Source organism: Calliopsis andreniformis, chromosome 10 (assembly GCF_051401765.1).
Source record: "Calliopsis andreniformis isolate RMS-2024a chromosome 10, iyCalAndr_principal, whole genome shotgun sequence".
Taxonomy (NCBI): domain Eukaryota; kingdom Metazoa; phylum Arthropoda; class Insecta; order Hymenoptera; family Andrenidae; genus Calliopsis; species Calliopsis andreniformis.
The window spans coordinates 20654177-20670789 of NC_135071.1; the positions used below are offsets into that span (position 1 = coordinate 20654177).

The 16613-nt window shown below is 33.4% G+C and overlaps 4 protein-coding genes across 16 annotated transcripts; 1 reads left to right on the forward strand and 3 right to left on the reverse strand.

The window, feature by feature from the left end:
- Positions 1–25: 25 nt before the first annotated feature.
- LOC143184860 (sulfhydryl oxidase 1) lies at positions 26–3530 on the reverse strand. The gene is made up of 3 exons (XM_076387394.1): positions 2934–3530; positions 2403–2655; positions 26–2330 (listed from the first exon to the last, which is right to left on the reverse strand). Exons 1-3 carry the CDS (start codon positions 3202–3204, stop codon positions 941–943), a joined length of 1914 nt encoding a protein of 637 aa, XP_076243509.1. The 5' UTR covers positions 3205–3530; the 3' UTR covers positions 26–940.
- Positions 3531–3630: 100 nt separating this feature from the next.
- Positions 3631–7786, reverse strand: Tra2 (transformer 2). Of its 8 annotated transcripts, XM_076387402.1 has the most exons (6): positions 7653–7786; positions 6934–7187; positions 6681–6846; positions 6197–6411; positions 6024–6121; positions 3929–4553 (listed from the first exon to the last, which is right to left on the reverse strand). In XM_076387402.1, exons 1-6 carry the CDS (start codon positions 7665–7667, stop codon positions 4528–4530), a joined length of 774 nt encoding a protein of 257 aa, XP_076243517.1. In that variant the 5' UTR covers positions 7668–7786; the 3' UTR covers positions 3929–4527. The 8 variants fall into 8 exon arrangements, with proteins under 8 accessions (XP_076243512.1, XP_076243517.1, XP_076243514.1 ...); XM_076387397.1 differs by having other exon boundaries at positions 3631–4553; positions 6024–6118; positions 6681–7187; XM_076387399.1 differs by having other exon boundaries at positions 3929–5226; positions 6024–6118; positions 6681–7187.
- A 557-nt stretch (positions 7787–8343) lies between these two features.
- On the forward strand, positions 8344–12556 carry LOC143185282 (protein Loquacious-like). 6 transcript variants are annotated; one of them, XM_076388182.1, is made up of 7 exons: positions 8344–8504; positions 9215–9539; positions 9703–9838; positions 9922–10216; positions 10766–10915; positions 11003–11114; positions 12420–12556. In XM_076388182.1, exons 2-7 carry the CDS (start codon positions 9224–9226, stop codon positions 12554–12556), a joined length of 1146 nt encoding a protein of 381 aa, XP_076244297.1. In that variant the 5' UTR covers positions 8344–8504; positions 9215–9223. The 6 variants fall into 6 exon arrangements, with proteins under 6 accessions (XP_076244297.1, XP_076244295.1, XP_076244298.1 ...); XM_076388180.1 differs by having other exon boundaries at positions 8344–8494; XM_076388183.1 differs by having other exon boundaries at positions 8344–8494; positions 9718–9838.
- Positions 10974–12070, reverse strand: Mthfs (methenyltetrahydrofolate synthetase). Its single transcript, XM_076388187.1, has 4 exons — positions 11926–12070; positions 11561–11816; positions 11407–11454; positions 10974–11332 (listed from the first exon to the last, which is right to left on the reverse strand). Exons 1-4 carry the CDS (start codon positions 12034–12036, stop codon positions 11157–11159), a joined length of 591 nt encoding a protein of 196 aa, XP_076244302.1. The 5' UTR covers positions 12037–12070; the 3' UTR covers positions 10974–11156.
- Positions 12557–16613: the final 4057 nt, after the last annotated feature.

Genomic DNA, 16613 nt, shown 5'->3' on the forward strand with positions numbered 1-16613 from the left:
AAAAATATATATATATATATATATATATATATATATATATATTAGCAGATATTAAAATAATATTGTCATGCTTTACAGACATTTATTATTTACAAACATATATTTGATTATGTATACATTGATAGATTTGGATGTAGTTTGTGCTTTTATTAAGTAAAGTATATAAAGATAAATAAATAAATATTACAATAGATATGTCTTTAGCAGAACATTGGAAGAATTTGATTTTAATATTTACACTTAAAAGTCTGAAATTAGATGCACAAGAACTGTTACTTTTACAAGAATTAAGAATTATTAAAATGAATAACAAAATATAATTGTGTACTAGTAAGATTAATTTACAGTTATACTAATTTTTTAGTGTTTTGTAATGGACTTTAATATTTCTTATTACTTATATGTTTTCCATTTTAATACAATAACTTCAATCATATCAAATTTACATAAAACTTGAGTTCATTGAATCAATAAATAATCAATTGTTGTAAACAAATTAGTATCGTGGTAAAAACAGTGTCATTATAAAATTTCATATGTTAAATAATTATCTACCGTGTATTGTTCCTTTATTACTAATTTTAACACGTTGAATCTCGAGAGAGAGTCATCCGCTACCGTCACTGGTAATTGGAATAATAATAAATGATTGAAGCAGTCACATGATATTCGACGTGTTAAACAAAAAATGTTTGTATAAAAAGAGATAAATACACATTACTGTGATTTATAGATATCGAGTTAAGTCGATACTATTTATAAAAACAATTACAATTTTGTTCCTATGAATAGCATACTTTTATAGAGGAATTACCTTATGATGAAAAAATAACAAAATATCTACAGTATATAAACACAATTGTATCTCAATCACTTTTCGCATTAATATCTTCCAAATGCTTTTTTAAATTTTATAAATTGCAGTTATTAAAAATAAAAATCATACTTTAACGAGTAAGCTAACATAGACTTTTTTTCTGTATTTTCTTTTTACTGCAAATTTTATACAAACTAATATAAGTATGATAGCAGATGCAACATACAACACAACACAAATACTTATGTCAAAAATTGTAAAATCCCATCCAATCTTTTTAGTACTTGTATATTTACTTAGTACTAGTCTTTCCTGTCTTACTTTCATTTTGCCATCATTTCTTTTGGGTTTGTTACTAGAGTCTTGATAATTTATTCCTTTATAGCTATACTTGGTTTTGAGATATCTTAAAACATTCTCTTTGTTCCAAGTGCCATTTTCATATCTACAATTTGGACAATGCTTTACTGCTGGATATTGGATTTTCTTATGTTTTGGATCTTCCATATCATCTCCTGATAATCTTGCATTGACTTCATTATGGGCTGACCACAACCATAGAATACTATCATTTAGATTAGATACATTAAAAATATTATTCTTTGAAGCCATTTGTACAAAATGTTGAGCACAATCAGTACATCCAAAAAAGTGATGTATGTATCCATGCATTGCTTCCAATATCTTTTTTGGATCATGATCAGTGTCATTATTTTTAATAGCATAGTTAACAGTTAACATATGAAACATTGTCCAAAGACCACAAGGATATCCACGATATCTTTTTTCACTTCCTTTACATCCAATCCACTGTGATGGTCCTGAATATACAGATGAAATTTCTTCCTCTAAAGATTTCACTATTTGACTAAATTCTTCTCCTGTTACATTATCTCTTCTCTTAATAATGTCACGAATAGTTTCTAGAAAAATATTACCGTTTCTCAAAGGAAAATATTCAGCCAATACACTGAGATATTTTTTTAATGCATTCATTTTTTCATTTTTTATTACTTTATGTAGTGGAATTTCATGGCTAATGGAATATCTCAAAACATTTTCTAAATCTAATTGATACATATGGTCATTAATTATTTCAGTATTTTCTGGTCTTTCCGTTTCTTGTAATTGCTTTGAAGTACTGGTAGTTGATTTATAATTTTCAGTTTCTATTGGGTAATGTTTTGTAAGTTGTTGATCAATATTTTCTCCTTTTGAAATGATGAACTCCCTGATAGTATTATAGGTACCTTCTCTTGTAGGAATCGTGATTTTAAGAGATTTCTGTGTCTCATTACGACTGAAGACTATCAAACTTGGAAAATTAGTAATCTTATTTGTCTCACACAGCAATTCATTATCTGATCTTACTCTTCTTATTTGCACTGTTGTTATCTTGTGCATATCTAATATAACTTCTGCACCTAAGTGTGAGTCTATTTTCTCAAATAGTAGAAAGAAGTATTTAACAGTACTTGGTACAGCTTTCCAAATATTTGATGTTTCATAATTTCTATGTCGAATAAAGCATTTATTTAGTTTGTAAAATGTGAATGTCAATAAAAATTTATAGACATAAATATACCTGTACGGTGTAATATTAGGCCATGAAGTACCACGTCCTTCTTGTTGTTCTTTCTCTAGTAAATCAATTAAATTATATCTGAGTTCATTGACATTATCATACTTTTCCATCACTAATCCTAAGGATGATGGATGTGCATTTACAGAAAAATATTTCAGCATTGGATAATACATAATTTCATATTCACGACAAACTGGATTATTATCATCATTTGCACAATCTATTGCAGCAATTACTACAATATCTTTCCATGCTAAAAACAATTAATGAAATAAATTATTTACAAGATATATTCAATCTTGGATAACATATACATGTTCAGAATATTATTCTTATTAGATGTTTATATAAAATTCAGTAATTGACATTAACTTGGATATACATTATGTAAGAATTATTTAGTATTATCAAAATTGTTTATATCAAGAATAGACATATGCGATAAGATTAAAGAGAGCGTAAACAATACGATAAAAAGTTTCTTACTGCACATTTGAAAACTTTCTGATTTAACGTGGGTAAAGTACTTACCATAAACATCGCTAGCAAAAGCTTTCCATAATGGTGCAAATCGAAAACAAAAGCCGCACCAACTATTGTAAAACTCAACTAACCATCCTTTTGTGTCTTTATAGACAGACGACTTAAAATTAGTTACGTTTAATACTGTTACGTTATCATTTGCATCATATAATCCTTGTGTCACGCTTTGATACGATTCTTTTGTTGCAGCGTTACAATTCACAGTTATTAGACTGATCACACATAGTTTCAATAACAAACCGACATCCAAGTATTCCATATTTTCGTTACTACAACACGTTCCTGATCACAGTAGACCAGAATTTCAGACGACAGGTCTTGAAGATAGCCACAATCACCACGTACTTAAAGGTGCGTACACATTACTGTCACGTCACATATTATAGTAAATTTGTTTCATATTATAGCAAAATAGATCTGAACAAAGGAAAACGTTGGTTCATACTATGAATTTGTTGTATGTATGTATGTACATATGGTAAAACGTGATTTCACGTAACTACTTGTGACTATCTTCAAAGTTTGGAATAATAACTCCGTACCACAGTCCATACTCCGTGTTTCTATGGAACCGTTTAATGCGATGTTTATATATATGAAAAATATTTCACAAAATTTGAAGAACTGCCGCTAGATGGTTATAGTGTTCTGGTGCTAACAAATTGAATAAATTCTCAAAATGCCATTCTTGCAATAAATAGACAATTTTTATTAATCCATATTACAAAATGAAGACTTGCTAGTTGGCTCGTTGGTGAGACTTTAGTTAGCACGTCTTCTCGCTTCAGATACGGTATTATAATTGTTCCAGAGAGTATATTTATACAACTGTTGAGCGATAACTTTCAAAAATATACAAATTAAAATCTGTTTGTAGCAGTTAATGAATTACCATGTTAGAGGAAATGTCACAGTAACACACATTGAAAGTAGACAGCAATTATTTAAATACTATTTTTGTTAAAATATTAGATAATCCGCAATTGATGTCAAAACACTGTTTATTAGTTTTTTTTTGTATTTTTTTCTTTAATACGAATCGCCGCTGCTTATTCCTATACAAAACGAAAACAACAGGACATCACCCTTAAGGATATAGGAGGTTTTGGGATGGTGGAGGGAAATGGGGACGAGGTATATACGTTTATTTATTTTATAAACACCTAATTACGAATATACCATGTAACCAAACCAACTGATAAAGAATATGATCAGTATAAACCTTGGAGCACCTTACGCTCTCTCTTCCCTACTCAGAAAAGATTTCGATGCTTCTTGAACATTTTCTGAAACACGTTCGGCCAGTTTCACCCCCAACCCCACTGGCTTGTCCAGGTCGGGGGTCTGACGATCAACGATTTCTTACTGTCTTGAGGCTTGCTTTTTACAGAGTGCTTGCAGTTCTTCTAGGCTTGAGACTTCTCAGCCGGAAATGAATGCGATTCGGATCATATTCTTTGTCACAAGCGCGAAAAACCTTCGGATCTTCGAAATTCGAGCAAGACAAACATCTTCAGATATCTTGTCTTCGACTTTTCAAAACTTTCATTTTTTCATGAGTGAAACTTCAAACTTCCCTCTATCATCCAATACCTCTTGATTCAAAACCTTATAAACAAACAAACAGGTTAGAGAACTTACTTCTATTTTTAATTTTATTTTTTTTGTTTTGTTTCGTTCTTTTCTGTGTGTAATGTGTTTCATTTTCTTTTCTGTTCTTTCTTTCTCTCTCTTTCTTTTTTTTTTTCATATAAACAATTAGGAATACCACATTTCCTGATATAATATCACATTAGCCTTGTGATACTAAATGTCAAAACGGCTGGAATACAACTTTTAATCAAATAATTTAACTGTTAAAGGAAAATGAAAACCTTGAGATTATATTCCAACCTTCACATTAATAGTCAAATGTACAGTAACGCAAACCTTATCTTCATAAAATTATTAGGAAGCGATAGAAACGTTATGAAAATAAGGTTTTTCGTGTCCATTCTAACCTTACTGTTTCATGCAAAGAATATGTTACACTCCTTTGCATTATTATTAAGTTATCTCATTAATTGATATTGTACAATATCGTAATTTAAATGCCGTATATTAATTGCATGATTATGCAAAATTAGGTAAGGTAAGAATAGTAGTGAGAATGTAGCGTTTGCATTTTTTTTGACCCAGTACAGTATTGTTAGGAGAAATTTGAGGTCAAAGGGTCAAGTCACACAAATGGTCTCCCAAACACCTGGCCTCTCGCATCACACTCGTGTCACTTAATACCGACCTGAAATTCATTAAGCAACAAAAACTATGATTGTTTGACCCAGGTTACGGGTTACACTTAGTTACTACCGTACGATTTATTGGATGCATTCCTTGATGCTCCTGTCTTCCATTCTTGCTAATTTTAACTACTTATTTGTACTTAAAACATCTTGTTTGAACTAAATATAAGCGGTCTACGAAAATATGAATCTAAATTAAGCATTTCCGTTACCTACGATTAAGAAAATTATTGTAACTTGAAAATGTAATTTCTGTGTTACTCGCGTGTACATACAGACACAAATAATAACGTATCAGTGGTAACATAGTACTTAATGTCTCCTGTTTCTCTCTTCTTCGTGTACATTTTATTATCTCCATTATCATTACTGCCTTTAGGAATCTGTGTTTATCATGAATAATGGAAAATAATGTATTAGTATGATGTTCCTATAAACTATTAGTTTATGAAGTTCAAGGATTTCTACTCCTTGTACTGTATCATTGTAGTAATGTCTTCCTTTACATTACTCGAAATGTATTGAGTTAAATGAAATTATCAAGTAAAATGATATAAAAAAGGGATTTTTCTATATTAATCGAAATTGCTAATGAACCTAATTATGTGTTTCAAATACCAGGGGGATAAATTTTAGCGAATTATACAATATCAAATCAATGAGTTTCTGTATTATTCTAAATAGGGAAATATAAATTATCTATATGTTGTATAATATGAATGTTATTTCAAAGGAGACACATATCCCTGTAGACTGCTTATATTAGATGAAATATTAGAGCAAAAAGCGAACTTACGTGGAGAATAAGAACGCGATCTCGACCTGTCGTAGCGTGAACGGCGGCGACTATAATATGGACTGGGTGAACGTCGATAGCTTCCTCTGTAGCTACTACTTTTAAAAAATAAAAATGTGTTACTTAGTACTTTGTTGATTGTCGTAAGGAATATTAAAATAAAATGAACGTACTCTCTACGTCTGGGTCCGTCCCATCCTCTGTCGTGTAGGTGTGTAGGTTTTCCCATGTAAATTCCAGGAGTTGGTGTATGAGCTCGCTGCGTAATAGAAAAGTCTACCCTTATTCGTCGACCATCAATTTCCATTCCTGTGCACTGTTCTTTCGCTACTTTAGCATCCTCTGACGATCCGAAATATACGAAGCAGAATCCCCTTGAACGACCAGTCTGCAACATAAATTTACACTGTAGATATACGAACAACTATTACCATATTCTTTTTACACTAACAAACTGGAATATGTATGTGGCCAGAGGCCTTTAACGTTTCATAGAAACTTAATAAATGAACGTTCTAAATCTCTGGCACTTTTTTATGTCCCTTTTTAAAACAAGGGACTATACTATCCTTTCAAGGACACAACACAACCTTCCTTGGTTGAAGAGACTTACCTAACTTAAACATTATTAATATATTTAAATACTGATTTATATACCTTAGCATCAATTACAACTTGTACACGTTCTACAGGTCCATATTTGGAGAAGATATGATGTATTTGTTGTTCAGTGGTAAAAATGGAAAGTCCAAATACACCTAGGCATCGGGAAGGGCAGGGATTATCCCTGTTACCAACATGACGTCGTCTGGATGACATTGGACTGCGGGAGTGTGAACGATAGATGTTCCTGTCTCGTTCACGAGAATAACGAGTACGAGAGTATGAACGAGATCTGCTACGAGAATACCTCCCACCCCTGTAAGGAGAACGACTACGACTGCGACTACTACCACGATGACCTGCACTGGCATACTTGCTGCTGCGGTAAGATTTTCTTCCTCTAGATACGGAACGACTGCGCGATCTTGAATATTCTTTCACTGGCCTATGGGATTCTTTACGTTCACGTGATTTCCGTGATCTTGAATGTGAACGTGAGTCTCTCAAACCTCCATCCGCCGTTCTTGGTCTTCTGGGACTTGCACTCCTACTACCACTTCGCTGAAAAACAAATAGAATATATATAAATATGTATCGTTATTCTGCATTGTACAAATCCTTCGAAATTTATGAATTTAGTATGTGATGTAAAGAAAATACACGATGCTATTGCATCAACATATAAGTACATAAACTGAAAATTAGTGTTCTAATTTGTATAAAATGAAAAAAAACCTTTACAAACATCATTTCCGCGTAAGCTTAACCTTTCAAACAATGATAAAGATCCTAAATGTCAATAGTGTTTCTCAAAAGGAAAAATTAACAACATTCACTTTAAAAAATTCTGCAAGTTAGTGAATACCTAAGGACAATAAAAGATCATTCAAATTATTCTGTAGATGTAAAATATAGGCGTACGTTGATGGATCGATAATGGCTGTGGATAGCCGCATGCCGTTACAAAAGTAATACGTATAAAACTGTGCGAAACACTTTATTTTGAAGAAGAAGTATAAAAATTACCTCAATGTCGCTCATTGTGAAGTATCAAATATGAATGAATGCAATGGAAAGTAGCAAAAAACGAGAGAAACGTTTAGAATAATGCACCGTAGCGTCAGTACGGGATAATGGCGTACACTCTTTCGACCGTTTCAGCGGGCAACAACCGGAAATGATTCCAGGGAGTATACAAATGCGAAATACTCCAACATCCGGTGTTGCCAAGAAACGGGCTGCTATAACTGATAATGGCGGTGAGTTTTCAGTTAAAGCGCCAAATTCAACATAAAATACACATACATTTTTAAAATCATTTAAATAACATTAATGAGTGCACGATGAATATGTACTTTAATTAATCTGATTTTACTTTTTTAGCATAATAAATAAACTTAAGATTCGATGAATAATTGAAAAATTAAATCGAGGAATTACTTATGTGAAAAATTGATTTTACATTCTCTTCATTTACTTGATCTGTGTTACAAATAGTCAAAGTCATCGTTTCGAAAACTAAAGTAATGTACATAAACATACAGTAGTGTTTAAATAGTAAATAAAATGTTGTTGTGTATTTTAAATGGAATAGAACAATCATCTGTATCTATAAAAACCGCCACTAATGCACCTGCGTAGAAGAGGTGCGCGTGCTTCTGCGTCTAGAAAAACTGCTCGCATCGTACACTGCGGCAGAGCCAGAAACGAGGAAGATTCTCCGGTAGTCAGCAAACCATTTTTCTGTCGTCAAACGGATCAAGCTTTTTGTGAGACTTGGATCGGTCACAAAAAGCGGGATTCGCTTTTCGCATAGGAATTGGCCTGTTTAAGGAGCCAGCTTATTTCACATAGAACGTTTGAAAATTGTGAGTAAAGGTAGTGACTTTTTTTTGATTTCGTGTATGTAGCGGACGATACTGTGACCGGTTGGTCTGTTGGACCTCTTCATCATCGTTTTAAATAGAATCTTGTCAGCGATCAAAGTCATCACTGACTTTATTCTCGTTCAAATCACAACGAAACTTAACCTTTATATTTCGTGCCTATATTTTCTATGCTCCATATACTAGAATTAATCAATGAATTTTATAACAATCATGGCCGCCAGCCGGTTTTCTTACGGTTTTACAGTGCACAGATCCTATATACGTTAATAATCTTTTGACTGAGATAATGGTCTGATTTTATTATTCGTACCAGATTTATAACGAGTTCACATCTGAATTCTTTATTTTAGTAATACATATCGATCAATAGTGCGATTTGTCAATTCATCGAAAAACTTGTTTATTCATGAAGATGATGCTTCTAAATTGTAACTCTCGGAGCGTAAAATGTCACTTTGTTTGTTTCAATTGTCCGGAACACTTTCAATTTAGATATTTTTTTAAATATATTCTGATTCAATTACAGTATTTTTTTGCAATAATTATACTTGATTGAAAACAAGATGAAATAGCTTCAAATAATCATTAATTATTTATACCTTGAATTGATGATTTTTTTTTTTTATGCAATTTAATTGATGCATGAATAATAATAATCTTTAATTATACTGATAGAATATTCTGCATTCTTATCGTTAGGTAACAAACATGGAAGAAATGCATCAACCCCAACAGGTTGGGCCTAATATGATGGCCAATGTAGGTGGGGTACCTAATCATTCAAATAATGTTAACCGGCGTAGCAGAATTCGACTCTCAATACACAGTCTAATGTTGGAAAAACTTCCAATAAGTGAAGCTGCTCAATTGGAGATGAAATCATCATGCAACAAAACACCAGTTTCTATTCTTCAGGAATTGCTTTCTCGTAGGGGTACAACACCAAAGTATGAGCTAATACAAGTAGAAGGTGCTATCCATGAGCCTATTTTTCGTTATCGTGTTACTGTTGCTGATATTGTTGGTTTGTATCTAATTTTGATGGAGCATTACTAGTATTTTGAATTTATATTTTAATAATGCAGTACATCTGTTCAATTGTTAAATCTACTTTGACTTTGTAATTATCTTATTTATTTACCATTGACTTTAGATGGTAAATGATAAGAACTTGGTGATTGAAGCAGATCCAATTGTTTCAGCAATGGGGACTGGAAAATCAAAAAAAGAGGCCAAGCATACTGCTGCACGAGCTGTATTAGATAAGTTATGTAGATTAAATAGTGAGACTCCAGACTCTCCACTTCCAAATAATATATCAGAGTAAGAATAACAGTTGTCAATGTTTTTTTTATTTTTCATTTTAGGTAAAAGATTAACTATCGTGATCTATTTGTTTTATGCAGTTCTGAAAATTTACAAGAGTTACCAGGGTATGGGGAAGAAAAAATAATTGCAAATCCAATTGGAGCATTACAAGAAATGTGCATGTCACGTCATTGGCCCCCACCAAAATATACAATGGAAAATGAGGAGGGTCTACCACATGAAAGACAATTTACTATTGTTTGTTCTATTTTAAAATATCGTGAAGTTGGTCAAGGAAAAAGTAAGAAAGTAGCTAAGAGGCATGCAGCTCATAAAATGTGGCAAGCTTTACATGATATGAATACTGAAAATCCTAATGTAGATGAAGATGAGGTAAGAATATTTTTTTTCTGTATATTTATTTTAATATAATTAAAACTTATAATTCTTTATTTCATTATGTTTAACTTATTTAAACATGACTGCATCTAATATAAATATAATCTTTTGTGCTTTGACTAATCAAAAATATTTAACTTTCTATTTTCTTTATATATTTCCCTTTATTTCCTTTATGTATCTCTAAATGCTGTAAAAATTGTTACTTATATTCCTGAATGTGTATGGTTTTTGTTGTGTATGAGTGTGTATGTTTAGTGAAGTGGAAGTGATTTGGCACTGCAGGTAGTATTATGCAGTATATGCTACCTTTCTGATCACCTTTAATCTATAACGGATAATTTTCAAGATTACAATCTATATAGTATGTGTTACATGTATTTATACTAAAAACCATTTACACAGCAGCATATGTTCTGAACAATAAACACGCTTGGATCATTTCCACTTCATTTTACTCTTAGTGTAAGTGCAGTCATTGGTAAATTGTTCCAATGATTAGCATACAATCAAATTTTTACATATGTTAATTGTCCGTTATAGGTTTTACAAAGAAATGCAAATGTGAGTGCCCGTTATGCTGATCTGAAAGGTAGCAAAATTTCAACATTAACAAGTATTCATAGCCTCAAAGTCTCACAATTTCATAAAAGTCTGAAGTCATCTACTGGTGTTAAGCTTTTTGAATTACAGGTTTGTAACCTAAGTATTTGGATGTGGGGAATTTCAATGATGAAAACCAATATTTCTTCAGTAGTATAACATTTATTTTCGTTACAGAATACTTGTTTGAATGATGGTGATGTAAATTTGGTACAATTTTTGCAAGAGATTGCTTCAGAGCAACAATTTGAAGTAACTTATGTTGATATTGAAGAAAAGTCTATCAGTGGTAAGTTTTTATTTTTTAAATATTATATTAGAAAAAATATGTTTAATCACTTTCTGTGATTACATAATCCAGATGTATATCATGTTCTGCTGTGGGTATATCCTCTAATATTTGTTCATTGAAAGCCAATGCAATTAAGTGTGGTTTTTTTTTTTGTTCCTTTAAATAAGATTGCAAAAATTTATCATAGTAGCCCATTCCATGTCCTAAACGTTTTCCTAATTGGCAATGTAAATATATACAATTATTTAAAATTTAAAACATTGTTTTAAAATAATTTATTGATATTAACCATTCTTAGTAAATGCAACACCTGGCAAAAGTATTAAATCCAATCCACCTACAATAAAATACATTTTGAATTGTAATGAAAACCCCATATGTGAAAGCTTACAGATAAAGAATAAAGAATAAAGAATAAAGAAATTAATTATTCCAGGTCTTACCTGATTCTAAAGCACTTTCTCTAGGTTGGTCAACACTTGGTTGCTTAATATTCCATTTAGTTAATGGTAGCTTATCATAATCTTCCATTGAAAATAATTTAACCATGTCCATTTGCTTACCCTTGTATCTTGGAACAAATACTTCTTTATTTGTTTTAAACAAATTCTTTAATATTAGAATTGTATCAATTTCGTCGTCTGTACTTAAATAGACTGAGACTCTCCTACTTTCTTGAAACTGTGGCAGATCTCGTAACTGTACATGCGTAAATAAAATGTTTTTGTGAAAATAATATCACTTTTGAAAACGAAATATAACATAACCTCTTCTAGGATTGTGTTTAACTGCTTTTTCGTATACTTACTTTCTCGAACACTAGTTTTGATTGCCTTTGTTTCTCTTCAGAAGTCAATTGTCTAATTATAATTTTTAGTTTTTTACGTAAAATATCTTTAGCAGATTTTAGTCCACACATGACTTCTTTCAATTTTGAAATAGCTAACCGTATGAAAGCGACGTGTCGGGTCGATATGGGGTCAGTTATGAATACTGAAATTTTCGTTATAAATATTCTAAGTAGTTTACAAGATACTAAGTATCGTTTTGTAATATTTGAAAGTAAAATGAAATGTACAAGTATGACCTATGACACAATTATCAGAAGTTCATCATACTTTGAAAACAGTCTATGAATATCTCATTTTATCTTTGTGTAATAGCTTTTCACTATAAAAGCTACATTGGTACATTCAATTAATATGTATAATTATATATTAATAGGAAAAAAATGACTTTTTTCTGTATATAGTTGTATGAACAATTATATAATTATACAGTTTCATCTTTTTATCATTACAGGTAAATGCCAGTGCCTTGTGCAACTGTCTACCTTACCAGTGGCAGTTTGCTATGGTTGTGGTGTTACTAGTAAAGATGCTCAAGCCAGTGCTGCTCAAAACGCTCTGGAATATCTCAAAATCATGACCAAAAAGTGAGCCAGCGCTTTGCTCCTGCCAGCTGTCACTATCAACTGTAAATCTCATAATAATTTGTTGTCCAAGAATCAAAATAATACAGATGCCAAAATTTTATCAGCAACTAATCAAGGAACGGATAAGGGTAAAAATGGTCAAAAACTTGATCACGTGGGGAACAAAGGTCGGCTATCGAAATTATCGGTCAGAACAGTGAACACAGCAGTAGGGAACAAAGATGCCAGTTTAAATACAATTACCACGTCAGGTATCGCAGTTCCTGCAAGTAGGATAAATCCATCAATGAAGAAGAACAATGGAAACAATGAGAACTTAAAGTCAAATGAACAATTGTCAAAGAACACATCAATGGTAGCCACAAACCAATCTGGCTCTAAATTCAGTAGTGTAAGAAATGTTACAGCCTGTGTTAGTAGTAATGTTCCTCATGAGAATACATCCAAATCCAAAGAGTATTCTACCAAAAAGTTTTCCAGTGAAATTGATTCTAAAATGAAGAATTATCAGATACAATCGGATTACAAAGAGTCATCTGTGAATAATCAGGATTACAAAACGAGGAATAGCGCAGCTATGAATAACTTACCATCACGGTTTGCGAATCAATCGTCTGTTCAAGCGTTGCACAGGGAGAACCATGCGACATCTACCAGCGCCCATCATTCTCGACCGGCATCACGAAACGACAATACCGCCTTTGCCATAGCTAGAAAAGCCTTAGAGCAGCAAAATTCGTTGTCGAAAATGGCACCGATTAATTTTCCTCCACTACGAGCACCGCAGAGTATCGTGAACGTTCGTCATCCATTCGTAACAGAGGCGAGGACCAAGCACAACGAAGCGGGCGGTCCAAGCTCCAAGTCGAAATTAAATGTTGGGGGTCCTTTGCAGAGTGGTGTTAAAGACTTAGATCACAGCAGGCAAGCGTTTCATAGCTACGGTACGTCGCAAATCACTGGTATCCCGAATGTTCAGAGTTTGAGCAACGTTACAGCGAACATGTCACCTTATCCCAGACCGGATAGTTTCCCTCAACCGACTGTCGCCAGCGTGTTATTCCCCGATACTTCTCAGTTCCCTCAGTCGCCTCCGTTCAGTACAACTCAAATTGGACAACTGAATCAATATCAAACTTACGACCCTGGTAGTTTCGCGACGACACCAGTGAACGTGAATCCCGTAATCCCTCAGTTCTCCGCTGAAAGTTCTATTCCATACCCTCAGTACGATAATCCTCCTCAATTCGTGCAGCCCAATCATTTCCCGACAGCAGATATAGCGAACAGTCAATATCAATATCAGGCTGCGGGCGTTGGACAATTACAGGACTCGCCGATGTTTATACAGAGCCTGCAAAGTCCGATCGCTGTGACGGATCAGTACGCTGCTCCGAATTACGCGAGGACGCTCAGAAGAGAACTGATACCACGATTGAGGGGGCCACCAAGGTTCAACAAGTAAAAATGATTTTTTAACATTTCTGAGTAAAAGTGCGTAGTCTTAAGCAGAAGGATAAAGGAAAGAGAAAGAGAAAGAGAGTGTATGAGAGAGAGAGAGAGAGAGAGAGAGAGAGAGAGAGAGAGAGAGAGAGAGAGAGAGAAAAGCATGAAAAAAATAGAAAATGAACGTTCGCGTGTATCTACAGACAAATTCGTCGATCTACTATGATCGAAGATGTGGTAAAAGTTATTTCAATTTCTGATCCATTTTGAAATAAATTTTAACCAGTCTGTATGGATCCACTGTAGGCGTTGAGATGGTAATTGATAGTAGTTTGGCGGTATTACGTAGATACACGTTAACAGAGATCATGTTAGTCGCACGAAATATTCTACAATACCTTGAAATTTTATATGTATACACATATGTACAAAAAGGATACACATATACACATACGCGAAAGAAAAAAAATCATTTTAACTTGTTTTCATCATTCAATGTGACATGGCAGGGCATAGTGAGTTGAGCTCGATTATAATTTTATGACGAGATTTATCTATTAAATATCATGAAAATACGAAGGAAGGGATAAAGAAAAAAAGGTGATTGTATCCAGTTTGTTATATTGTACATAAATTACGACTGCTGGTAAGGTTATAATATCTCATTTCTATAAATAATAAGATCGGAAAATACGGTTCTAGGACAATTGTCTTTTCGTCGAGTTTGATCAGTGAAAGCAAATTTGCTAGCAAGTGGAGCAGAGCTCACAGTCATTATTGCTCGTAATTATGCAAAAATGAAAGAATAAAAAAAGAAAAAAATATATAAGTTTGTGAAATAGTATGGGAGGAAAGGACAGAGCAACTGGATTATTATTAATAATACGATAAATTATAGTTTTTAATGAATGGTATTCTACAAGCTATACTTTGCATAGAATTAGTGGAGGTTTTCCAATATTTGCATATTACTTAGCTTTACTGCTATGTTTTTAATGTGCTTCACTATCTATATATATGGAATGCCGGTGTACAACGATGTTCATTGCAATGCGACGTGCACGAGAAAAATACTATTCCTTTACATAAGGAAGAGGAACAAGTTTGACGCTTTATAATTTATGAAGAGAAAAGAGTAGAAAGCCAGAGGAACAAAATTTCAGATATTTTTCTGTTCTTCGCTTAATTTGAACATCGTACCTTCACCGAGCGTATGCACACTGCAGACGTAGCTTTTTCAGCGACCCGAGTATAATAAGGGGTGATCGCGTTGAAATAACGTATAATCTTTCAGTGGTGTATGTTTTTCCTTTAGTACGATAGATCATAAACTCATAAGCATCATATAATTACATACAATGTAAGGCTAATCGTTAAGAATTTCTCATTAAGTACACATCTCGTATAATCCAAGTATATACTCGTGTGTATTTGAATTTTCAATTTGCCTATGTGCGTCGACCTTACCGGATAAGACATTTCTGACTAACTGAGAAGAAAGAAATTAACATCGCGCCTGAACATCGGTAGCGTCGAGAGGATGCGACCATCGATGATGTACTTAGAAGAGAGAAGTGGATACGTTTGTGTAACGATGCAGTCTTCGATCGTGGATTATCACTCTATTTGATACATAGATTACGCAGAGATTAAGTGAATGAGAGGAATGATAGAGCTGCAACAACGGAAGATTTATTCGATTACTGGTCCTACGTTACTGAAATTCGTGTGTGCATACGCAATTTCGTCCAGCAACGATTTTCGCGTGATACCATCGATAGAACCTTCGTTCATCAGTGAGTGGAAATTAAACGCGTAAAATGCAAATAGATAGTGGAATTTTCACAGAAGAAATTCATGTATGAAACGGTGTGTGCATGCTAGATAATCATTGTTAATCTGCATTAATCGTTGACTCGACAGGTATGCGACAAGGGAGTCGATAATGGCACGTGGCCACGATATCTCGACGCGTATCTGATTTCTATCTATAGTACAAAATGTTCTTTTCTCTTGTTAAGGTGAATGGAATCGCGGGCCGGGGTATCGACGGGTACGCGTTGATAGAAAGGAAATAGAATGATGAGAGTCGAACGACTACGTGCTTCGATACTGACAATGAGTATCCCGAGGAAGATGATGAAAAGGATAAGAAACTGAGCAATGAGTGATGATGTCTCGAGAGTCGCGATATCATTTTTCTGGTCGGAGCATATTTCATACATACTTTTGGAAAATAGGCATTACTTACATGCAAAGTATAGAATGTGTATGTGTGGTAACGGAAGTACATTGCTAGGTTGATACCGTAACCAGTTGTTTCTTTAAGAATAAAATGAAAACAATGCAGCGGAAACGAAGCGAGGAAGAGATGGAGCTATAAAGGAAATGAAACGATTCAGGCAAAACGAATCGTTGCGCCGATCTAAGCCAAATTGGTTTCAACCGAAAAACCAAGACGAAGCGAAATGGTTACTTTTGCTACGGGGCGGTGATCATTAGTCGTCTAATTATTATTTATTAATTTCTTAGCGTTCAAGGAGTCGAGGACACTTTCTGGTGTGCTCGGTTCTCAAACGTTTCGATGCATTCTCGTTGCACGTTTCTTTGACTGT